General features: G+C 33.7%; 2 protein-coding genes across 2 annotated transcripts; both read left to right on the forward strand.

The window, feature by feature from the left end:
• Positions 1 to 434: 434 nt before the first annotated feature.
• On the forward strand, positions 435 to 8,245 carry Sec24cd (Secretory 24CD). Its single transcript, XM_071719357.1, has 15 exons — positions 435 to 589; positions 1,097 to 1,786; positions 1,879 to 1,998; positions 2,138 to 2,317; positions 2,399 to 2,594; positions 2,676 to 2,791; positions 2,961 to 3,371; positions 3,590 to 3,716; positions 3,799 to 3,959; positions 4,105 to 4,284; positions 4,371 to 4,572; positions 4,652 to 4,846; positions 4,927 to 5,118; positions 5,410 to 5,603; positions 5,674 to 8,245. The coding sequence occupies exons 2-15, from the start codon at positions 1,097 to 1,099 to the stop codon at positions 5,815 to 5,817; spliced, it is 3,108 nt and encodes a 1,035-aa protein (XP_071575458.1). The 5' UTR covers positions 435 to 589; the 3' UTR covers positions 5,818 to 8,245.
• A 97-nt stretch (positions 8,246 to 8,342) lies between these two features.
• LOC139780641 (heparan-alpha-glucosaminide N-acetyltransferase) lies at positions 8,343 to 14,834 on the forward strand. The gene is made up of 11 exons (XM_071719366.1): positions 8,343 to 8,844; positions 9,241 to 9,368; positions 9,978 to 10,093; positions 10,453 to 10,615; positions 10,949 to 11,153; positions 11,309 to 11,476; positions 11,659 to 11,792; positions 11,882 to 12,051; positions 12,534 to 12,708; positions 12,850 to 12,962; positions 13,331 to 14,834. The coding sequence occupies exons 1-11, from the start codon at positions 8,725 to 8,727 to the stop codon at positions 13,510 to 13,512; spliced, it is 1,674 nt and encodes a 557-aa protein (XP_071575467.1). The 5' UTR covers positions 8,343 to 8,724; the 3' UTR covers positions 13,513 to 14,834.
• Positions 14,835 to 20,365: the final 5,531 nt, after the last annotated feature.

Below are 20,365 nucleotides of genomic sequence, written 5' to 3' on the forward strand. Positions count from 1 at the left end.
ATAGAACGACGTCACAAGTGAGAATTATCTGAGTTTTGATGTAAATGGAAAGCACCTAATATCGAAAAGTGGATGTATACATAGCACGGACATGAATCAAATTCATCGACAGTATCGAAAAGTGGATGTGACTCGTAGTTCCAATTCCTGAAAGTGGATGTGTGGCGCTACAAAGCGTCCCAAGAAAATCGCCGTCATTGCGCCTCTCATCCTTCTCTCTGTCCGAAACAGTCCAAATTTGCCTTTATTAATAATTATCAGAATTTGAACAAATACGTCACGTGCGTTTAAATAATTTATTAAATCTGAAAAAAATTATGCTATAGCTCGCGTGTCGAATATACCGTGTGTTTAATTTTTCCCGTATCAAATTTTACAGACATGACGGTCCAAATTGCAGCATGACGTGTCTTGTCAGCATGTGTCGGACGCATGCGCGATGCCGCCTTACGTGGCATCGGCACTCAGTCCAGTTGGAGTGGTCAGTTACATCGAGTCACATCGACGTATATTTCTCGTACGTTTCGCGTAAACATTTTTCGCGATAGATTCAGATTTGTTATGATTCAGACACATTTTACGATATAACGTAAGTGTACTGTGTGTTTAGGATATTGTGTGTAAAGTCCAGCAGTGTCTTCACGTGTAATAATTTTCGGGGTTTGAAACGTCGCATACGCATTCACCGTTTCTAGTCGCTAATATTTAATTTCTCACTGTATTTTACGTTTTATTTCAACGAAGGTTTACATGGAAGGTTTACGCGTACACATGGAACATATTCACGCTTTATACTTACATTGTAAAGCATGACATTTTTTCCATATAGGTTACCTTTCACTTCTTGAGATTTTAAAGCCTTATTTTTTTTGTTATTTATTTAATCTTGTTTGTATCGCGTACATTATATGTATATCACATATGTTATTAATTCTAGATTATAGTAACAAAACTATAGCAATGTTAGTATTTTAATATATTTTCTTTGTTAATTCTCTTTATGCTATTTTTATTTAAATTGGATATCTGTATGATAGTTTTAGTACGCTTTCAATATATTTACAGTTTGTATTCGTAATGAATCTTGTTATAACAGATGCAGCATATTCCAGATATAGGAAGGCAGCATCCATATGCTGCGCCTGTGCCTCCAATAAACAATCAACAAAACTTTATAAAGCCGCCGATTGTGGGAGAACAGAATCTGTCGAATTCACAAATGCATTCTAACTTAATGTCGGCGCCGCCTGTGGAACACCCTCAAGTAATGGGACCTCCGACGACAGGCGTTCCTGGCTCTCAAATACCTTCGCGTTTACCTACAGGTTTTCACAGACATGGGCAAGCTCCTGTAGGTTATCAAACTCAGGGGACTAATCTCCCAAACGCTAACCTACTCCAATCTGGAATGCCGCCGTATAATCCTGTACCACCATTACCGGCGCAAGTGCAAGGAAGGCCAACAGATCAAGATTTGTCACAATTTGCTCCCCCTCTTTCAACAACGGGACAGACTATAGCGAGTCCTCCAGCGACCGGTTATTCTCAAGCTCGGCAAAAGCAATATTTACCACCAATGCCGGGCCAAACTATAACGAGTCCTGTAGGGCCAGGGCCAGGGCCAGGTTTAGGGCCGCAACCTGCTCAAAGACAATATGGCTCTACTATGCCTCCATTACCAGGGCAAGCCTTATCCAGTCCTTTAGGAGTAAACCGTACATCGCCTGGTATCCCTTCAAACTATCAACAACCAACGTACCAACAGCCTGGATATCATAACCAAATGGTACAATTATATATTTACAAAAATTTCTATTTTGTGAGTAATTAAGATTTTTTATTATACAGAAAAGAGTGACCGTTATTTTCTTTTCGCAGGATATGTATAATAATCAAAGGAACATATATCAGACTAATGCACCTAATGCTACAGGATATCAACCAGGATTGCAACCTCAACAAGCTAGACGACTTGACCCAGAACAAATGCCGAGTCCGGTATGAGTTTAATTTTTTCAATCCAATTTATGTACCAATATTGTTTTTTTTTTTTTGTTTCCCATAGGAAGAGGGGAAATGCCTCGCGCAATATTGTTTATTATCTCGAGTCAAGCTAAGCTATGTCTTTGATACACAGATTCAAGTGATGCAAGATGATCAAAATATGAGAGGTGGAGTATTCATAACGAGTCAGAAAGGACTGGTACCACCTTTGGTGACGACAAATTTTGTAACTCAGGATCAAGGAAATGCCTCTCCCAGATATATCAGGTCTACTATGTATACCGTTCCCACTACTACTGATATCATAAAACAGGTATATTGGAATAGACAAAGAATCAATTTGTTATTTAACTGTTTTCTTTCACATGTTTTGATACATTTGTATCTTACATAGACTAATGTTCCCTTTGGACTTGTGATAAGTCCAATGGCTCGTATCGTGCAAGGAGAATGTGAACCACCAATTGTAGATATGGGCGAAATTGGGCCAGTGCGTTGCGTACGTTGTAAAGCTTACATGTGTCCGTTTATGCAATTTATTGACGCCGGTCGAAGATTTCAATGCATGTTCTGTAAAGCGACGACAGAAGGTAACGATCAAAAATTATTTTGTAAGCACTCGCAAGTTTGTTTGGATCAAATATACATATTTCTATGTTTTCGGCGTTTAGTTCCAAATGAATATTTCCAACACTTAGACCATACAGGACAACGTTTAGATCGTTACGAGAGACCTGAATTAACATTGGGTACATTCGAATATATGGCCACAAAAGATTATTGCAGGGTAACATCCAATAAAATTATCCTCAACTTTTTCGGCAATATGAAATAATTACATTCATCAATATTTTAGAAAGAGCTTAAGATAAAAGTCGAAATTATTTATCTAAGCTTTATAAGCGTTAAAATTATAAATTTATATGCTGATTTCCATTTGTTTATTCTTTTCATAGGACAATGTTTTTCCAAAATCACCAGCCATTGTGTTCATAATCGACGTATCGTACAATACAGTTAAATCTGGATTAGTGAACTTATTGTGTACAAATATAAAATCCATAATAAAGAATCTACCTATTGACGCAGGGCAAACCAAAAGTAAAATGAAAGTTGGCTTTATAACATATAATAATACCGTGCATTTTTATAACATCAATTCTTGTCTTGCTCAACCACAAATGATGGTTGTTGGAGATATTCAAGATGTATTTATGCCGCTTTTGGACGGATTTCTGTGCGACGTCGAAGAGAGTGAGGCAGTTATCGATAGTCTTATGATACAAATTCCTCAAATGTTTGCGGATACTCGAGAAACAGAAACAATTCTTGCTCCTGCCATACAAGCTGGATTAGAAGCATTAAAGGTACTCGAATAAAGCGCGAATTATATATATATATATATATATATATATATATATATATAATCTCGAAAAAAAACTAAACCTATAGAATTTATATATATATATATATATATATACACATTTTTTTTCTTGTTAAGTAATAAACACAAGTTTAATTACAGTGAGTAAATCCATTCGGTGGGATTCAATAAAAATACACATAATTTTACTTGTGATTCCAGGCGTCCCAACGTTCTGGCAAATTATTGATATTCCATTCATCTTTACCAATTGCCGAAGCACCTGGGAAATTGAAAAACCGTGATGACCGTAAAGTACTTGGAACTGATAAAGAAAAAACGGTATTAGGTATGTATTTTATAGTATTTAGAGTACCTACTCACGTTAAGTTAGTTACTAAGTTATGTAAAATGATTTTGTTTTTTTATAGTTCCGCAGAATAATGTCTATAATAATTTGGGTCAAGAATGTGTCGGTGCAGGTTGCAGTGTAGATTTGTTTATCTTTAATAATTCATATGTAGATATAGCAACAATTGGTCAAATTTGTCGTCTTACTGGAGGAGAGATTTATAAATACACTTATTTCCAGGTGAGCTATACTATTGTAATAGAAATGTATATAAATACTAATTAGATGCTTATTAGAATAATATTTTATGAAAAGTACTTTTAATATACTTTATCTTCACAAAGCAAAAATATTCAAGAATATAGTCTTGCGATTTCTATTGCAGGCCGATATCGATGGTGAAAGATTAATTGCAGATGTTATTAATAATATTAGTAGGCCAATCGCTTTTGACGCTGTTATGCGAGTACGTACATCTACAGGTGTTAGAGCGACCGACTTCTATGGTCATTACTTTATGTCCAATACAACTGATATGGAATTAGCCAGCATAGACTGCGATAAGGTATACTAAGTTATGTTATTTAGTTAATTGCTATAATTATGTACTTTAATTTTATTTTACTTAATTAACTTTTTTTAACTTACAAGGCTGTTGGAATAGAAATCAAACATGACGACAAACTAACAGAGGATGAAGGTGTATACATTCAAGCGGCTCTGCTATATACTTCTTGCAGTGGTATTAGAAGATTGCGAATCATAAACCTGAGCCTGAAAACCTCATCGCAAATGGTCGAATTATATCGCGCGTGCGATTTGGATGCTATTATAAATTTCTTCTCTAAGCAAAGTAAGATATGCCGTATAAAATTATAAAAATTATGAAAATATATTTGTGTAAATAATAATATGTGCTCATTCTCACTTAGATATTTTTAAATTACTGGAGTCTACTCCAAAAACGGTAAAAGATAATTTGATTGCACGATGTGCAAATATGCTGGCTATATATCGAAAACATTGTGCAACACCATCCAGTGCTGGACAATTAATACTACCAGAATGCATGAAGTTACTTCCACTTTACATAAACTGTTTGTTGAAAAGCGATGCATTAACAGGAGGTATGCTCTATATGGATGTACATTCAACTAATGATTTATATTATTTCACATTGAATATATTTTTTTTCTTTTTATTCTAGGAGCTGATATGACCATTGATGATAGATCTTATGTAATGCAAGCGGTTGCAACAATGCCTATTTCCATATCCGTTGCATATGTTTATCCCAGATTATTTCCTTTGCACGATGTTGATCCTCAAGATTCGGAACTGCCTCCAATGTTGCGTTGCTCTATTGACAAATTTACAGACGATGGCGCTTATTTACTTGGTAATATCAAAATTACATATTATTAACATATATAATCAAAAATATTCACATTTTAAATAATATAAAATTATAAATAACGAATTTTTTACAACTTTAATCTCAAATTTCTTAAAATCATGGCATTGGAGTATTTTTGATGCCAAAATCATATTGAGTATCGAAAAAGCTGCATAGTTTACAATCTTTTTTCTTGGTGTGTGTTTATATACATAACTTGTAATTGTTATATGTTCTTTATTTTTTGAAAAACGATATCAGTATTTTTTATATATTTCATATTTTATTTTGTAGAAAACACCATCCATATGTTCTTATGGTTGGGCATGGCACTTTCTTCCCAATGGGTACAGAGTGCCTTTGGAGTACCTTCGGTGGTCCAAGTCGATACAGATCGTGCAACACTACCGATCTTAGATACTCCTTTAAATAATAGAATCAGGAATATTATTAATCGGTTACGTGCCGAAAGACATCGCTGTGTGAAAGTAAATCGCTTTATATAATGCATGAGTAAATTACACTAGAGCGCAATATAATTTTGTTTTTCTGTTGCAGTTAACGATAGTAAGACAACGTGAAAAATTAGAAATGGTGTTACGTCATTTCTTGGTTGAAGATAGAGGAAATGATGGAAGTCCTAGCTACGTCGATTTCCTATGCCACATGCACAAAGAAATAAGAACACTTCTTAGTCAATAAATAATTTTTTAAGTACTCAGCTAACTTGTATTCGAACTCTGGCTCTTTTGCATCGATGATTTGTTATCTCGTTGCCTAAAGAAATTCAAGCAAGGCATTGTCCTCGATCATTGTATTTTTATGCATCCAAACATGCATTAAACATTACACACACACACACACATATAAGATGGCCCATTTGTGCATTTTAAATATCTTATTTTGAATAATAGAAAAAAAATTAAAGTAGAGGTTTATAGTTTCGAGGAACATATGTAGTGGTAATACTTTCATTATTCATAGAGGCATAAAGAAGATTTCAAAAGCAACTTGATTTTTTAAAATAAAATCAAAATAATTTTTCTTATATAAACATGGTTTCCTTAGTTATTCTGCATATTAAAGTATTAAAGTAAGGATATCACAAAAAAATACTTTATTTTATACTTTATTCTGGTATATTTTGACACAAAATATAAAATATCTGTAAATAAATATTTTTATATTCAGAATATAATGAGATGAATTAATTGGTGTAAAGAAAATAATTTTCTTAAAAAATTAGTGTAATTTGCAATATACGCATATATATTATTTCTTTAAATATAATTATATATTATATATTATATATCTACAATTATATATTAATTTTATTAATTGATTTCTTTTATTATACTGTGCATAAAAATATTAAAGTAGGATAATATTGATGGATATTTATAATCTTACTATTGTCACATACCGAGTAATCAGAGGAATTATATTACAAAAGAGAAATTATATGGTTTTAAAAAATCAAGTCATTGAAATCTCCAAGTCTTCGTGCACATTGAAAGTATTGTCACTACGTTACTCTATATCTTTCGAAATTGTAAAACTTGGTAACTTTAATTTTTTGATCATTTTTTTCTATTATTCAAAACAGCGAAGATGTGCAAGATGCATAAGTTAAATAAATAGATCATCCTGTATATGTATGTATGTATGTGTACGCGCGCGCGCGCGCGCGCGTGCGTGTATATGTATAATGTGTGTTCTTGGATTTGGATAAGGGAGACTCAAAAAAGTACAAATGTATTCTCCAATAAATATATAATCGCTCTTTTTCTTGAAAAGAAAAATTGAATTACCAAGTAATAGAACGTTATAGAATGAACTATTTCAATAAATTATGATCACAAAAGTTAATGTTTATTTATAAAGTTATGTCTTTATATGTACACCTGAGTAGCCGTTTAAGTAGCCGTTAAGCTGCAGATCGACTATCATCATCATTTAAACTTTTGATATAAAAGATTGCTCGGTAATTAAGTCTCCATTTATCAATTTAGAATAAAGAGAACTTGATTTAAAACTGGAACGAATACATTTGTACTTCTCGTCAATCTTTGTTTTAAGCTTGTTTCACTTTATACGGACACAGACAGACAGATGTGAAGAAACACAATTAATCATTCCGACAGATACCGATACGTACGAGAGAATAGCCACGTTTACATTTTTCAGTCATATAGAAAACACAAGAATATCTATAAAATTGTATTACTTTATATTTTAGACCATTAATGTTATCACCGTATTATGTTAATAAAGTATATTAAATCATATAAATTCATATGTCAATTAATATTTGTGTTAGTTTTGTTAATAATACCACAATTTATATAGAAAATTATATATTAATATTATTTAAGATTAAACTGTATTTGCGAAAAGTTGAATCTTTGTTTCTAACTATACTAAATAAACAAAAAATATGAGTGAAATAAATTGTAATCATTATAACGAAATAGATAAAACAATTGAAAATAATTTGTAGTGATTGAATTTATGAATTTTCGAAATAATATTACCCAAAGAGAGAGATTCTCGATATGTAAAAGTAAAATAATTGTATATTTGTATTTTCTCAATGAAGTTTTTGGTTTTATTTATGTATTATAGACAGAAAAATGCACGGGATATATTATCCCAGGTAGCAATTAATGTCTAAAAGACATCATAAAGACATCTTTAAGATTTCTGGCATCTTAAAGACATCTTTATGATGTCTTTTAGACATTAATGCTACCTGGGATAGCATAACAGTATCGTTAGAACGTAAGATTTATATACCAAGGCTGTATTCCAAAATTGCCAGCGCTGAAAATCTATAGTATACGTTACGTGTACTATAGATTTCCAGCGCTGGCAGTGAATTTTGGAACACAGCCCAAGTGATTAAATTTTGAGCTTAAAAATTAAATTCTGTAAAAACGATTATATTGTACGCGCGCGCACACTCACACATGCGAAAGCAAGAGTAGATTTAATTCTCCATGACAATTTGCATAAATATCCGAACTAACATAATTTTAATAAGTCTTTTAATATTAAAAAATTTTGGTAAAAAAGAACATGCAATATATTGTACAAGCTGTCTCTGAAATAAATGAACAAATTAAGGCAACGTGTTCTTTAATTAATTTATATAATTGATTTGTCCTCGATATATCTTCTCACTTTTACCAAAAGGTTACACTCAGACGCAACGGTGTGAGTGATCAATATAGGTCTTCACTTTCACTCTTCAGCCATTCGTGTTTACCACTTGATGTAATCGCATTCCGATATTTTGCGATATTAAGAAAAGTCGTTTTGTTGCTTCAGTCAGACGTCGCTATCATCGTGTAAACCTAAGCTTTATCGACTACTACACAAATGTACGGAACAATACCGATCTCGAAAGATTTTTCAAAAGTGGTATTTATCTGAAATCTGAGATGCATGTTGTGAGGAAATAGACACCGATGCCACGAGGCACTTCGATACACGAATTTTACATATGTTAGTTGCCCAAACGTGTGTTCTATAACTGTCAACCACGAATACATACCTATATGTTATTGGAATCTAAATACAGTTTTATTTTATAATAAGATATTAGCAATGAACGAATTTAATTGCTCTTACGAAAGTTTAAAGTTTGACGAAGCCTGCGTAAGTGTAATATCTGACAATGGAAACTTTGATAAGTGGCTCTATTCGCTCTCTACGGATTGCTTATCAGTAAGTATAATCATGATATGCATAATTTTTAAAATTCAATTTATATAATATAATAAATAATTATATTATTTTGTGATTGACGCTAAATTTTTCGTAGTAATTTATAACGGTAATAAAATTGTGCGGTATAAAACAAAAAGTAAGGTTTAAACGGTCCTTATTAATAAACCACGATACACGTACTGGAGAATGTGACAAGTAGACTTCAGCAAAATATGGACTTTTTAAACAGAATATTATAAATTGCGAGAATGCGATGAAATCGATTTTTAAAGAGAAAAGCACAATATAGACTAATCAATAGATAAATTTTACATTTAATACAAAACCTTTTTGGATAGTTTACGACGTTTTAACATAATGACCAATATATTTCTAACTTTCTGTCTTCATTAGTGTCCATATAAACGAATAGCGCAGATTTCGAGCAATGCCAGCTTGAAATTCAGTACGATTAAAACAATAAAATGGAGAGTATTAAATAATAGCGGAAGCGACGAATATGTATCTGCCAAAATTAAAAGGTATAAACTTATTATTTAACATTATTTCTTTGTATATTGCTTTTCTTTTATAAATTATATTAATAAAAGATACATATACAATATGCATGCATGCATACCTGCATATAAACACACGTGTACCATTTTAACGTATTACTCCGGATGAAAATTTAGTGTCTTTTTTCATTAAAAAAAAGTTTTAAACAGATTGGTGTTAGAATATGATGCATACAAATATGTTGCATGCAACGTCATGATTTTTTATATATTTTGATTCTTCTAATTATTCTACATGTAAAAATATTTGAGATTAAGATTATAAATAAACACATCGATAGCTTATAAAACATTTTATATTTTATTCTAACATATATTGATATAAAAATATGAAATATCTCGTAAAATAATTAATTTTTAATAAATTTATATTAATATTTTTACACAGAATAATAAGATAAATCAATTAATGAAAAAAGATGATTACGTTAAAGAAAAAAATGTTGTAATGATACGTATCATGTCCAATTATCAAGTTAAAGTGTGTTTAATTATAAGTTATTTTACAAATCCATTTATTCTGCCAACGCATGTTCTATCTTATTTTAACGTTTCTCAAATCTTATCTTTTAGCAATATTGTTTGCGACCTGTCGCCAAATCTCGGGCAATATGGTTTATACGAATTGGCGGTACAAAATAATACTTGTAACTTTAGAACTGTGAAGAATCCAACATATCCGTACACAGGTATATTTCTAAATATTCTCATGTTTTTGTATAAATATTTTAATTGTGATATAAATAACTACAGAAATATCACGTCACCTTAGAATTATGCAATTTGAGCGTATAACATATCAATTGATAAGCGTATCGTATATTAGTGGCTTTATCATTTTATTTATCCATTGAACTCGATAAATGGCAAGATTGATATCACGATATCAATAATATCGAAAAGAGAATTATCGTACATAAGATTATAATGATCAATTAAAAAATCGATTTACATATTTTGATAAACTTTTGATAAACAGGAAATTTAATGTACATAATTTTATACATTGCGAAACATTTTTTAAAGTTAAAGCAAATATTGTTTGCAGAACTCTTCATTATTTTGGGAATAATTGTATTTATCTTATGTGGTATATCTGCTGGAAGATCTTTATGGTACATCTTTAAAAGACGATGCGTAAAAAACGTCAGGAATGAATCAAATAATAAACCGACAAAACGTCGCATAAAAGCTATCGACGCATTCAGAGGGTAATATGCATATATTATTAGATGAGTTAAAAAATGTTATAGCGATGTAAGATCATCGAAAACGATGGAGACTATTTGATTGAAAAATATTTATTTATCATAAATATATTAGATTATTTGTGTAAATAAATTCTTTTAAATACACAATTAATTAATGTTTATTTAGTGATTTTTTGAACATAAAGTGGTTGACTTTTTTATGGTAAAAGACCGTCGAACTTTTTTACTCAACTTTTTTACTACGAAGAGATCAAACAAATACAAAACTCTATTCAGAAACCAATATTTCCATGAATTTCTTACAATATTAACACAATTGTTCATATGATGCAGGGCCAGTACTCTTTTCATGATTTTTGTTAATGATGGCTCCGGTAGTTATACCATATTGGGACACACAACTTGGAATGGCATGTTACTGGGAGATCTAGTATTTCCTTGTTTTATATGGATCATGGGTGTTTGCGTTCCCATAGCCTTGTCGGTGCAGTTAAAACGTGGAGTTTCCAAGCTTCAAATCAGTTATTCCATTTTAAAGGTAAGTAATTGGTTAAAGAAAAAACGATCTACATACGCTAGAGCATATTATTGATCTGCCTAAAAAAAAGATATTAATAAAAATGTAAAAAAAAGTATCGGCAAAGTATTAATATTGATATATATATATCTTAATATATCTGCTTTCTTTCGCAGAGAAGTTTTCTTCTATTTCTGATAGGTGTTGCGCTGAATACATTAGGAACAAACGCGCAATTAGAAAACATACGTATATTCGGAGTTCTTCAACGATTCGGAGTTATATATCTGGTCGTTGGCCTAGTGTATCTCTGTTTTCCACCCCGACAGTCAAAAACTCTTCAGGTATGGAAATATTAAACAATATTTTTAAAAATCTTATAATATAGATGTGTTACATTCTGCATTCATGTAGTCATATGTTTCAAATCTTTGAAGGTACTTTTAGTATGATAAAGTTTTGCAAGTGTAATTTAATAATACATGAATTACAGTTAGTGACATAAATTCTCCGTGTACTTTTATAGAATTCATCATCGACTTGGATAATACGTGAAATGCAAGACATATTAAGCCTTTTGCCACATTTTTTCGTAATGTTGTGTCTAATATTTGTACATTGCGCTCTAACGTTTGGTCTTCCAGTTCCCGAATGCCCCACGTATGTACATTGCTCTTAATTTTGAATTCTATTTTCTTAATGCTACGATTTGTTGTTAATAAATAAAAATAAATTTACGTGTGTTACAGGGGGTATCTTGGACCAGGCGGAAGACACGAAGATGGTAAATATTTTAACTGTACCGGAGGTGTGGCTGGATATATTGATAAAACTATACTGACTTTGAATCATATTTACCAAAATCCAACTATCAAATCCGTTTACGGATCCGGTCCTTTCGATCCCGAAGGAATTTTAGGTAATATTTGTTGCTTTATTATTACAGTTAAATACATATACTTATTGGAATATTCAACTTTATATTTTATGCGTTTAAAACATAGAACGTCCCCTAAAGCCACTGGATATTCTTTTAATGATAGCAAATACGAAACCAATTTTTTCGTAGCAAATATGTTAAAGAAAATTATAATTTGTTGCAACTCTTTTTATGTTTTAATTGATAGACTTTTGTTATCAATATCTCAATATTTTCAGTGAAAAAATCCGACTTTAAATTAATCAAGGACTCTGTCATGTATGAAAAGCACCCGATAGGTTTAAGACACTTTATATATTTATAAAGTGTATTCAATGATACATTTTTATAATTTTATGACGTTATCTAAACCTGTAAAAAGTGTGATAACTGAACTTATGTACCTTTATAAAGAAAGAAACATTAATTTCAACTGTTATTTGAAATTATAATTACATAATAAATACTATATATTTTTCTAGGATGTCTCACAGCGATATTTCAAGTATATCTAGGTGTACATGCTGGTGTAATTCTGATGATATATAAAGACTGGAAAGAACGTGTTATCAGATGGCTTTTGTGGGCAATGTTTTATGGTTGTCTGGGTTGCGCCTTTCATTTCACCAACATTATACCCGTTAATAAAAATTTGTGGTAAAGTATTAATAAAGTCTATTTCTATATATTATACTTATTGCTGTATAAACATTAGTTCGCGTAATATTATTTTAATACAGGATTATAAAAATGATTATTATAATGACAATTCCTCTGTAAATCGATATAATTACGCAGGTCTTTGTCATTCGTATTTGTTTCAACTTCTTTTGCTCTGGCTTTCCTTTCTGGCTGTTACTTGCTAATTGACGTTATCAAAGTTTGGCGAGGTGGTCCTTTCAGAATTCCCGGTGAGTGGAAACACATTTTATTTAATCTGCTCTAAAATTTCGTCATTAAATATTGATAGTTAGAAATAACGTCCAAAAGGACATGAAACTATGAAATAAAGATTTAAAGACACATTAGATAAATTAGACAAAAATTCTCTCTATGTTAAACAAAATAAAAATCACAATTTTATTTAGTTATAAAATTATAAAATTAAACTTTAAATCATATTAGTGGCAAATTAAATATAATGTTTAAATATAAATTAAATATAGAGTACAATATAAAGAAAAATGCGAACGTGTTTGAATTTTTAGCACTTTTGTACAGTAAATAATTTGAGCTGCATTTGTATTAATCTTTTAACATTGCTCAAATATGAATTCAGGCATAAATGCACTGGTATTATACGTGGGTCACAGCGTGTGTTATCAAATTTTCCCGTTCCATTGGAGGATCGGCGCCATGGACAGTCGTGCTTTATGTTTAATTGAATCAATTTGGGTGGTAACTCTCTGGGCGATTATAGCGTATATTATGCATCGTAAACGAACATACATCACACTTTGAATTATACCTATTCATAGCGTATTATTATACTACATCGTATTTTCAATTTAGTTAACATATAAACGATATATGCTGTTATATGTTTGAGATCACGATTATATATATTCGCATGTATTAATCGTCGAAATTCGACGATCACATTTTTCACGCCACTTCCGACGTTTTGAGTGATCTATCACATTTTCTGTTATACTGACAAATAAAATGTTATTCGGTAAAAATAGGCTATTCTGTAGAGGCCCTCCACCACCCCCGCCGATTCCAATCAGCGGTCCTCTTTTTTGTTTTTTTTTTGTTTTTTACTTTTTTATTTATATTTCTTATTTTCATATTTTTTAATTTTGTTATTATCCATACATATATTCGCTTCAAAATATAATTTAGAAATATTCTAAATACAATTTTAAAATATTTATAAATGTAATTTAGAAATATTCATTAAATATTCATATCGAATACTTAACTCGTCGCGAAAATCACAGAAATGTTTGACGAAAAACGAGATATAAGTTTAATTTCGCGATCGTGGAAATTTTATTTTTTATTATATGTCATTTAATTTGCAGGATTTAAATTTTAAAAATTTTAAGTTATTACGTTTAGTCCCTACCTACCCGTATGTCTATTCGTATATTTTCCTACCTGTTTTTACTAATTTGTGCCTACTAATTCGTGTACTCCTACCCCACCCGTATTCTTACTTACTGCACAAATATGAAGTGAAACCGCGGATAGGATGGATACCTAACTGTGTCCCTAATTGTGTGTTAGTTTTAAGTCCAGCAGAATCACCTAATCGTGATTATACAGAGTATGAGAAATGGACAATAATATTTTGAAAAATATGGGCGCTCGCAATTTAATGCGAGCAAGTTAATTATAGCTTTTAATCGAAAAAATTTTCTACATTTTAGTAAATATTAGTTTGCATACAACTGTGATGCCATGTACTGAAATAAAGAAAATTTTCCTTTTTATTAGTATTTTTTTCTCAGTACACATATACTAATAAAAAGGAAAATTTTTACTAAAATGCAGACAATTTTTTTCCCAGTGCATAATTTACACAACATAAGTTACACTTTTATTTTGGTCAATGTAGACTTTACGTTATATGAATCGTAATTCTCGTAGTTTTTTCTGGCCAGGTTAGACCTACCTATTGCGTTATTCCTGGCCAAATCCATTCTGGCTGATGTATATTAGCCAGAGAATGAGAAGGAAACAAACTCCTTCGATATACCGGCTGATTTTCAGAGCCAGCAGATTATAGTCGATTACGAATCGTTACGATCGTTAACAAAAGCGCGTTATTAATTATATAAAAAAAAGATAAATAATCACGTTCGTTAATTAAATATTAATTAAATTTAAATTGAATTTAATTTTGCATTTAATTTCTTAGCAATACGCGTAATTAACTTTTTCGACCAAGAAATATATTGAAGCGAGACAATATATAGAAAGCGAGAAAGAATTATATTATCAAAGAATTTTATGTCAACCGCGTTCTAATCAAAATCGTCGCGATTATATCTCGATCGCAAATATTTGAATTTGAATAGCATAATATAAAAACACGAAACAACCGAAATTTAAAAATCAGTCGATGAATTGATCAATAAATCAATGAATAGCCAAGCAAACCGCGTCGCGAACCGAACCGCGAACCATTATTTGATCTCACCTCAGATATCAAGTGAGATATACAGAATGAATGACGTAAGATCCAAAAGGGACGATAATTTCCTAAGCAATATATTTACGAAATAAGTATATATAATATCATATTCTCACGCATGTGACATTTGTCTTTATAAATTTTCACATGTACATATATTTATATTTATATGAACATCTCGTTATTTTATTGAAAAATGTTATTAAAATTATGTTTACTACGACATATAAAATATGTATCATTTCAAATTATATTATGCATTTTTATATAATTGATATAAAAAGTATCAATTTCTATATAAAAAAATTATTCTGTCCCGCGACAAAATATTCACTGGATCTCACGTCATTTTATTTCACTTATTGTTAGAATAAAGTCAAGCTACTAGATGGATAGACTATAAAAGATTAGGATAAAATTGGTATATTTTATATATGTATATATGATAAAAATAAATATGCAGTTAACAATCATTAATATGATTTATATATAATAAGATTCACGAAGAATATATGTGCAACGTGAATTAAAATATCTTTTGATCTTTTGATCTTTTTCTTTTGCATGTTAAATTTGTTTATACATTTTACTTTCTTGAACCAATTTATATAATATTTAATCCTGGAGAAAAGAAAAAGGAAAAGAAAAAGGAAAAAGAAAAAGAAAATATACATTTGTGAAAAAAATACAAATTGCTGCAATAAACTTCTTTTTATAAGTAATGATTTGATTTATTTCATTTTATTGAACCTATCTATTCCTATCTACAAATATTTCTCTTATTATTTTTTATTTCTTTAATTACAAGCAAACTATCTCTATCTATTGCCTATCTATAGAAAATTATTTTTACTTATTATTATTATTATATGTATATATCTAAAACAATATCTAGAAATATTTTTAAAACTTTATTGTCCGAAAAATAAAGCGTTAAGAAAAAACTCAAGTAATGAGACAGCTTATATAAAAAAAATATTCTATTTCTCGTAGATTCAAATTTTATTTTAATTCTTTGTCTCTTTCTATGTCTATTTCTCAATAAATATTTTAAAAACAAATTTAAAAATGTAATTAACTTGTTAATAAATTTAGTTAATCAGTACTAATATTAAGAATAATTATAACTAATATAGACACTTGATAATAAAATATATTTACCAAATTCCAATAAATCGCCTATTTCAGGCTGGTATACTTCGCGATTAGTGTTCCATGCAAAAAACATTAGACGCATCAAATAAATAATAAATAATGCGTCGACATAACGAGCTCTATTGTGAACTCGATGCGTGCTTTCGCGAGAGCATTCTCCCGTAAGCACAATAAATCGATAAATGATACAGGTCCAGGATTAATTATTTAGCCTAATCTAATTTAGTCTATCCATTTTAGGGTAACGGATCTGTGACAAGTCGCATTTATCTGCATTATTAGACAGGAATAATACATAAATATATAATATAATATTCACAGATTCGTTACCCCATTATACAAAATTGATCGTCACTCACCGACCGATGCGCAACGGGCGGAGTTATTCGGCCACGGAGCTACGATGATTCTGTAACACAAGAAAGAAAGATTCAAATTAAAGCAGGCGCTCAAAATGATGACGTTCCAAAAAATAATTTTTACGCGCGTCTAATTCGTCTTTTAATTAGATTTACTACTTAATATAATTATATCTATATTCCGGGGAAAATCTTTACGAGAATAAACTTTTATAAAATTTTAGATGGTTTCTCCTTCTCAAATTATTTTTAATTTATCGAGATAACGGCTCGAATAAATGAGAAATAACTAAATTAATTTTAAGAAATACTCACCCCAAGGTTGCTCCGCCGGTGCCCGATGTCTCTGCCAGACCTCCTCCTCCTCCTCCTCTCAGGATGGGGTTGTCAGGCCGTCTCCTCCTCCTTCCGTTGCACAGGACACTCACAGAACCACTGTCCGATATTCCGCGATCGAGAGCGAATAAGTAACTGTCAACACGTACGATCGCGATACTTAATTTATTAGACGGCACTCCCGAGATGAAACGACCGACGTACTGCGGCGCACTTCCATTATTTAAATCCGACAACTTACCGAGATGCTTTCTGAAGTTGGCTGAACGCAGCCAACTTCGTACCGACGCGCGACGCCGCGTCGCACTGCGCGGATACAACGCGAGTCGAGTCAACAGCCGAAGAGAGAGAGAGAGAGAGAGAGAGAGAGAGAGAGAGAGAGAGAGAGAGAGAGAGAGAGAGAGAGAGAGAGAGAGAGAGAGAGAGACACGCTTGCGACCATACTTGCGACACAGTTCGAGCACGTAAAATTCCGCGAGATGCAAACGCAATTAAACGGTCGACACATCACCGCGCCTCGTCATTTCAAATCGCACGATTCGCGTACTCCGTCACATTAACTCCCACGATGATCCGACGATACGCGTATTATTCCGCCTTCCCGAAACGCGAAAGCGGTGGCCAAATTCTCTAATCCATTCACATGAGTTCCTTTGAGAGGCAATCGCGTCCGGCGTTAAATAAATCGCGACGAAACGTTAGTCGAGCACTCGATCCGATCGTCCTCTCACTCCCGTGGGCGATAATGGTCCATTCACAACACAAGAAATTTATTATATTCGGCGTATATTTAATTCTGTGTTCACTTTGACTCCGATTCCCGTAAATCGCGCGAGACGCGTGCGCAACGACCAGCGGCTTCAGCCATGTTCGTGAATCGGCGCGAACGATGAAAATCAGTCTGTCGCGCAAACGGGACAATCCGACGACCGACGATTAATATAGATAATATGCTGCACCTTATTTCTAGTACCTGCGATGGCTGCGATATCATCGTGATACTTGTCGCGGCACATCTCGCGATGTAATAGCGCTACGCACGGAGCTCGGCTGCCTGTCGGTTCGAGCGTCGGGACGTGAATGATCCTCGACCTACCGCAACCTGCGCCGCTTGCGCCGCTTGCGCCGCCTGCGAATATCGCGGCGACCGTTTTTGTAAACATTAGGCGGCGCGGGGCGCGGATACAACGCAAGTCGAGTCAACAGCCGAAAAGAGAGAGACACACGCTTGCGACACAGTTCAAGCACGTAAAATTCCGCGAGATGCAAACGCAATTAAACGGTCGACACATCACCGCGCCTCGTCATTTCAAATCACGCACGATTCGCGTACTCCGTCAGTCCGTCACATTAACTCCCACGATGATTCGACGATTCGCGTATTATTCCGCGTTCCCGAAACGCGAAAGGGGTGGCCAAATTCTCAAATCCATTCAAATGAATTCTTTCGAGAGGTAATCGAGTCCGGCGTTAAATAAATCGCGACGAAACGTTAGTCGAGCACTCGATCCGATCGTCCTCTCACTCCCGTGGACGATAATGGTCCATTTACAACACAAGAAACTTATATTCACATTTAATTATGTATTTACTTGACTCCGATTGCCGTATAAACCGCGCGAGACGTGTGCCGCGCAACGACGCCAACGACCGCAGCGACTTCAGCCATGTTCGTGAATCGGCGCATACGACGAAAATTAATCGGCCGTGCAAACGGGATAATCCTACGGTTAACAGATAATGCTGCATCTTTCTGTAGTACCTGCGATGGCTGCGATATCATCGTGATACTTGCCGCGGCACATCTCGCGATGTATATGGCGCTAACGCACGGAGCAGCACGGAGACGGAGTCCGGCTGCCTGTAGTGCCTGCCTGTGGCTGCCTGTTCAAGCGTCGGCCGGCGTCGGGATCAGTCGGGACCAGTCGGGACGTGATATCGATTGATATAGCGCGACTGCGCAGTGCGCGACCATCGCGGCGCCGCTCCCCCTCCAACGCCGCCAGCCGCGGCAACCGTTGAACCGTTTTCGTAAACATCGCGAGGTATAACGGGCCGCGACGTGTAATGCCGGCGTTCGCGAAAACAAAAAAGAAAGTCGAGCACCCGCGCGCGTGCCAACGATCTCGCCCGCGCCGCCGGCAATATTTAATTATTTATACTTGACAATATATTAACGTTTCGTCGCGATTTATTTAACGGGGGACGATTACTTCTCGAAGGATTCATTTGAATGGATTTGGGAATATTATTTGGTCACCGCTTTCATGTTTCGAGAACGCGGCGTACGCGTAATAGGTACGCGAATCGTCGAGATCATCGTGTGATTTAAAATAACGAAACGCGATGATGTATCGACCGTTTAATCGTATTCGCGGAATTTTACGTGCTCGAACTGTATCTCAAATTCATTCAAGTGAATCTTTCGAGAGAAGTAATTAATCGTCCCCCGTTAAATAAATAATCTAGCACTCCGATCGTCTTCTCACTCCTGTGCGCGATAATAGTCCATTCATCGAAATATATACAAGAAACGGAATATTGAACCAGAGAGAAGAATCTCTGATTGAACGTACATTAATACTGTATTTACCTCACTCGACTCTTGTAAACCGCTCGAGGCGTGTGCTGCGCAACGACGAATTCCATAATTCGGAATAAAGAAATTAGCGCGGAGTGCCGCGGAGCAAAGAGCCAATCACGCGAAAGTTCGCGAGCTCACGTTACTATTTTTCATTTGTGAATCGTTTCTTCCTCAGATCGAAATACTATTGAGAGGGGAATTATCGTTTCGCGCAACGTGCTAATATCCGTGATAAAACGCGGTAGATATGCGATAATAGCCTCTTCATCGAAATACGATAAATAGAATAATTGGCGTACGCTAATTCTGTTTAATATACCGCTAGGTATATTAAACGTTATTGTCAAGTGAATAATTAAATATTGCCGACGGCGAGACTGTTGACACGCGGGTGCTCGACTTGTTAATTTTTTGTTTTCGCGAACGCCGGCATTGTTACGCCGCGCCCCGCTCCGCCTAATGTTTACAAAAACGGTCGCCGCGATGGTCATGCAGCGCGCAGGTCGCGGTAGGATCATTCACGTCCCGACGCCGACGCCCGAACCGACAGGCAGCCGAGCTCCGTGCGTAGCGCTATTTCGTCTCGAGATGTGCCGCGACAAGTATCACGATGATATCGCAGCCATCGCAGGTACCAGAAAGGTGCAGCATATTATCTATTAACCGTCGGATTGTCCCGTTTGCGCGACCGACTGACTTTCGCCGTTCGCGCCGAATCACGAACATGGCTGAAGTCGC

The sequence above is a fragment of the Temnothorax nylanderi genome, unplaced genomic scaffold (genome assembly GCF_030848795.1).
Source record: "Temnothorax nylanderi isolate EJ_2023f unplaced genomic scaffold, tnyl_v1.0 TNYL_tig0007_pilon, whole genome shotgun sequence".
Lineage (NCBI taxonomy): Eukaryota > Metazoa > Arthropoda > Insecta > Hymenoptera > Formicidae > Temnothorax > Temnothorax nylanderi.

Excerpts from the sequence above, each read along its gene's own strand:
- Sec24cd (XM_071719357.1), top strand. The coding sequence starts at position 1,097 with ATGCAGCATATTCCAGATATAGGAAGGCAGCATCCATATGCTGCGCCT. Across the intron at positions 1,999-2,137 it reads CAGAACAAATGCCGAGTCCG|ATTCAAGTGATGCAAGATGA; the intron begins GTATGAGTTTAA and ends TTTGATACACAG. Across the intron at positions 3,960-4,104 it reads ATAAATACACTTATTTCCAG|GCCGATATCGATGGTGAAAG; the intron begins GTGAGCTATACT and ends TTTCTATTGCAG.
- LOC139780641 (XM_071719366.1), top strand. The coding sequence starts at position 8,725 with ATGAACGAATTTAATTGCTCTTACGAAAGTTTAAAGTTTGACGAAGCC. Across the intron at positions 11,793-11,881 it reads CCAGTTCCCGAATGCCCCAC|GGGGTATCTTGGACCAGGCG; the intron begins GTATGTACATTG and ends CGTGTGTTACAG. Across the intron at positions 12,709-12,849 it reads CCCGTTAATAAAAATTTGTG|GTCTTTGTCATTCGTATTTG; the intron begins GTAAAGTATTAA and ends ATAATTACGCAG.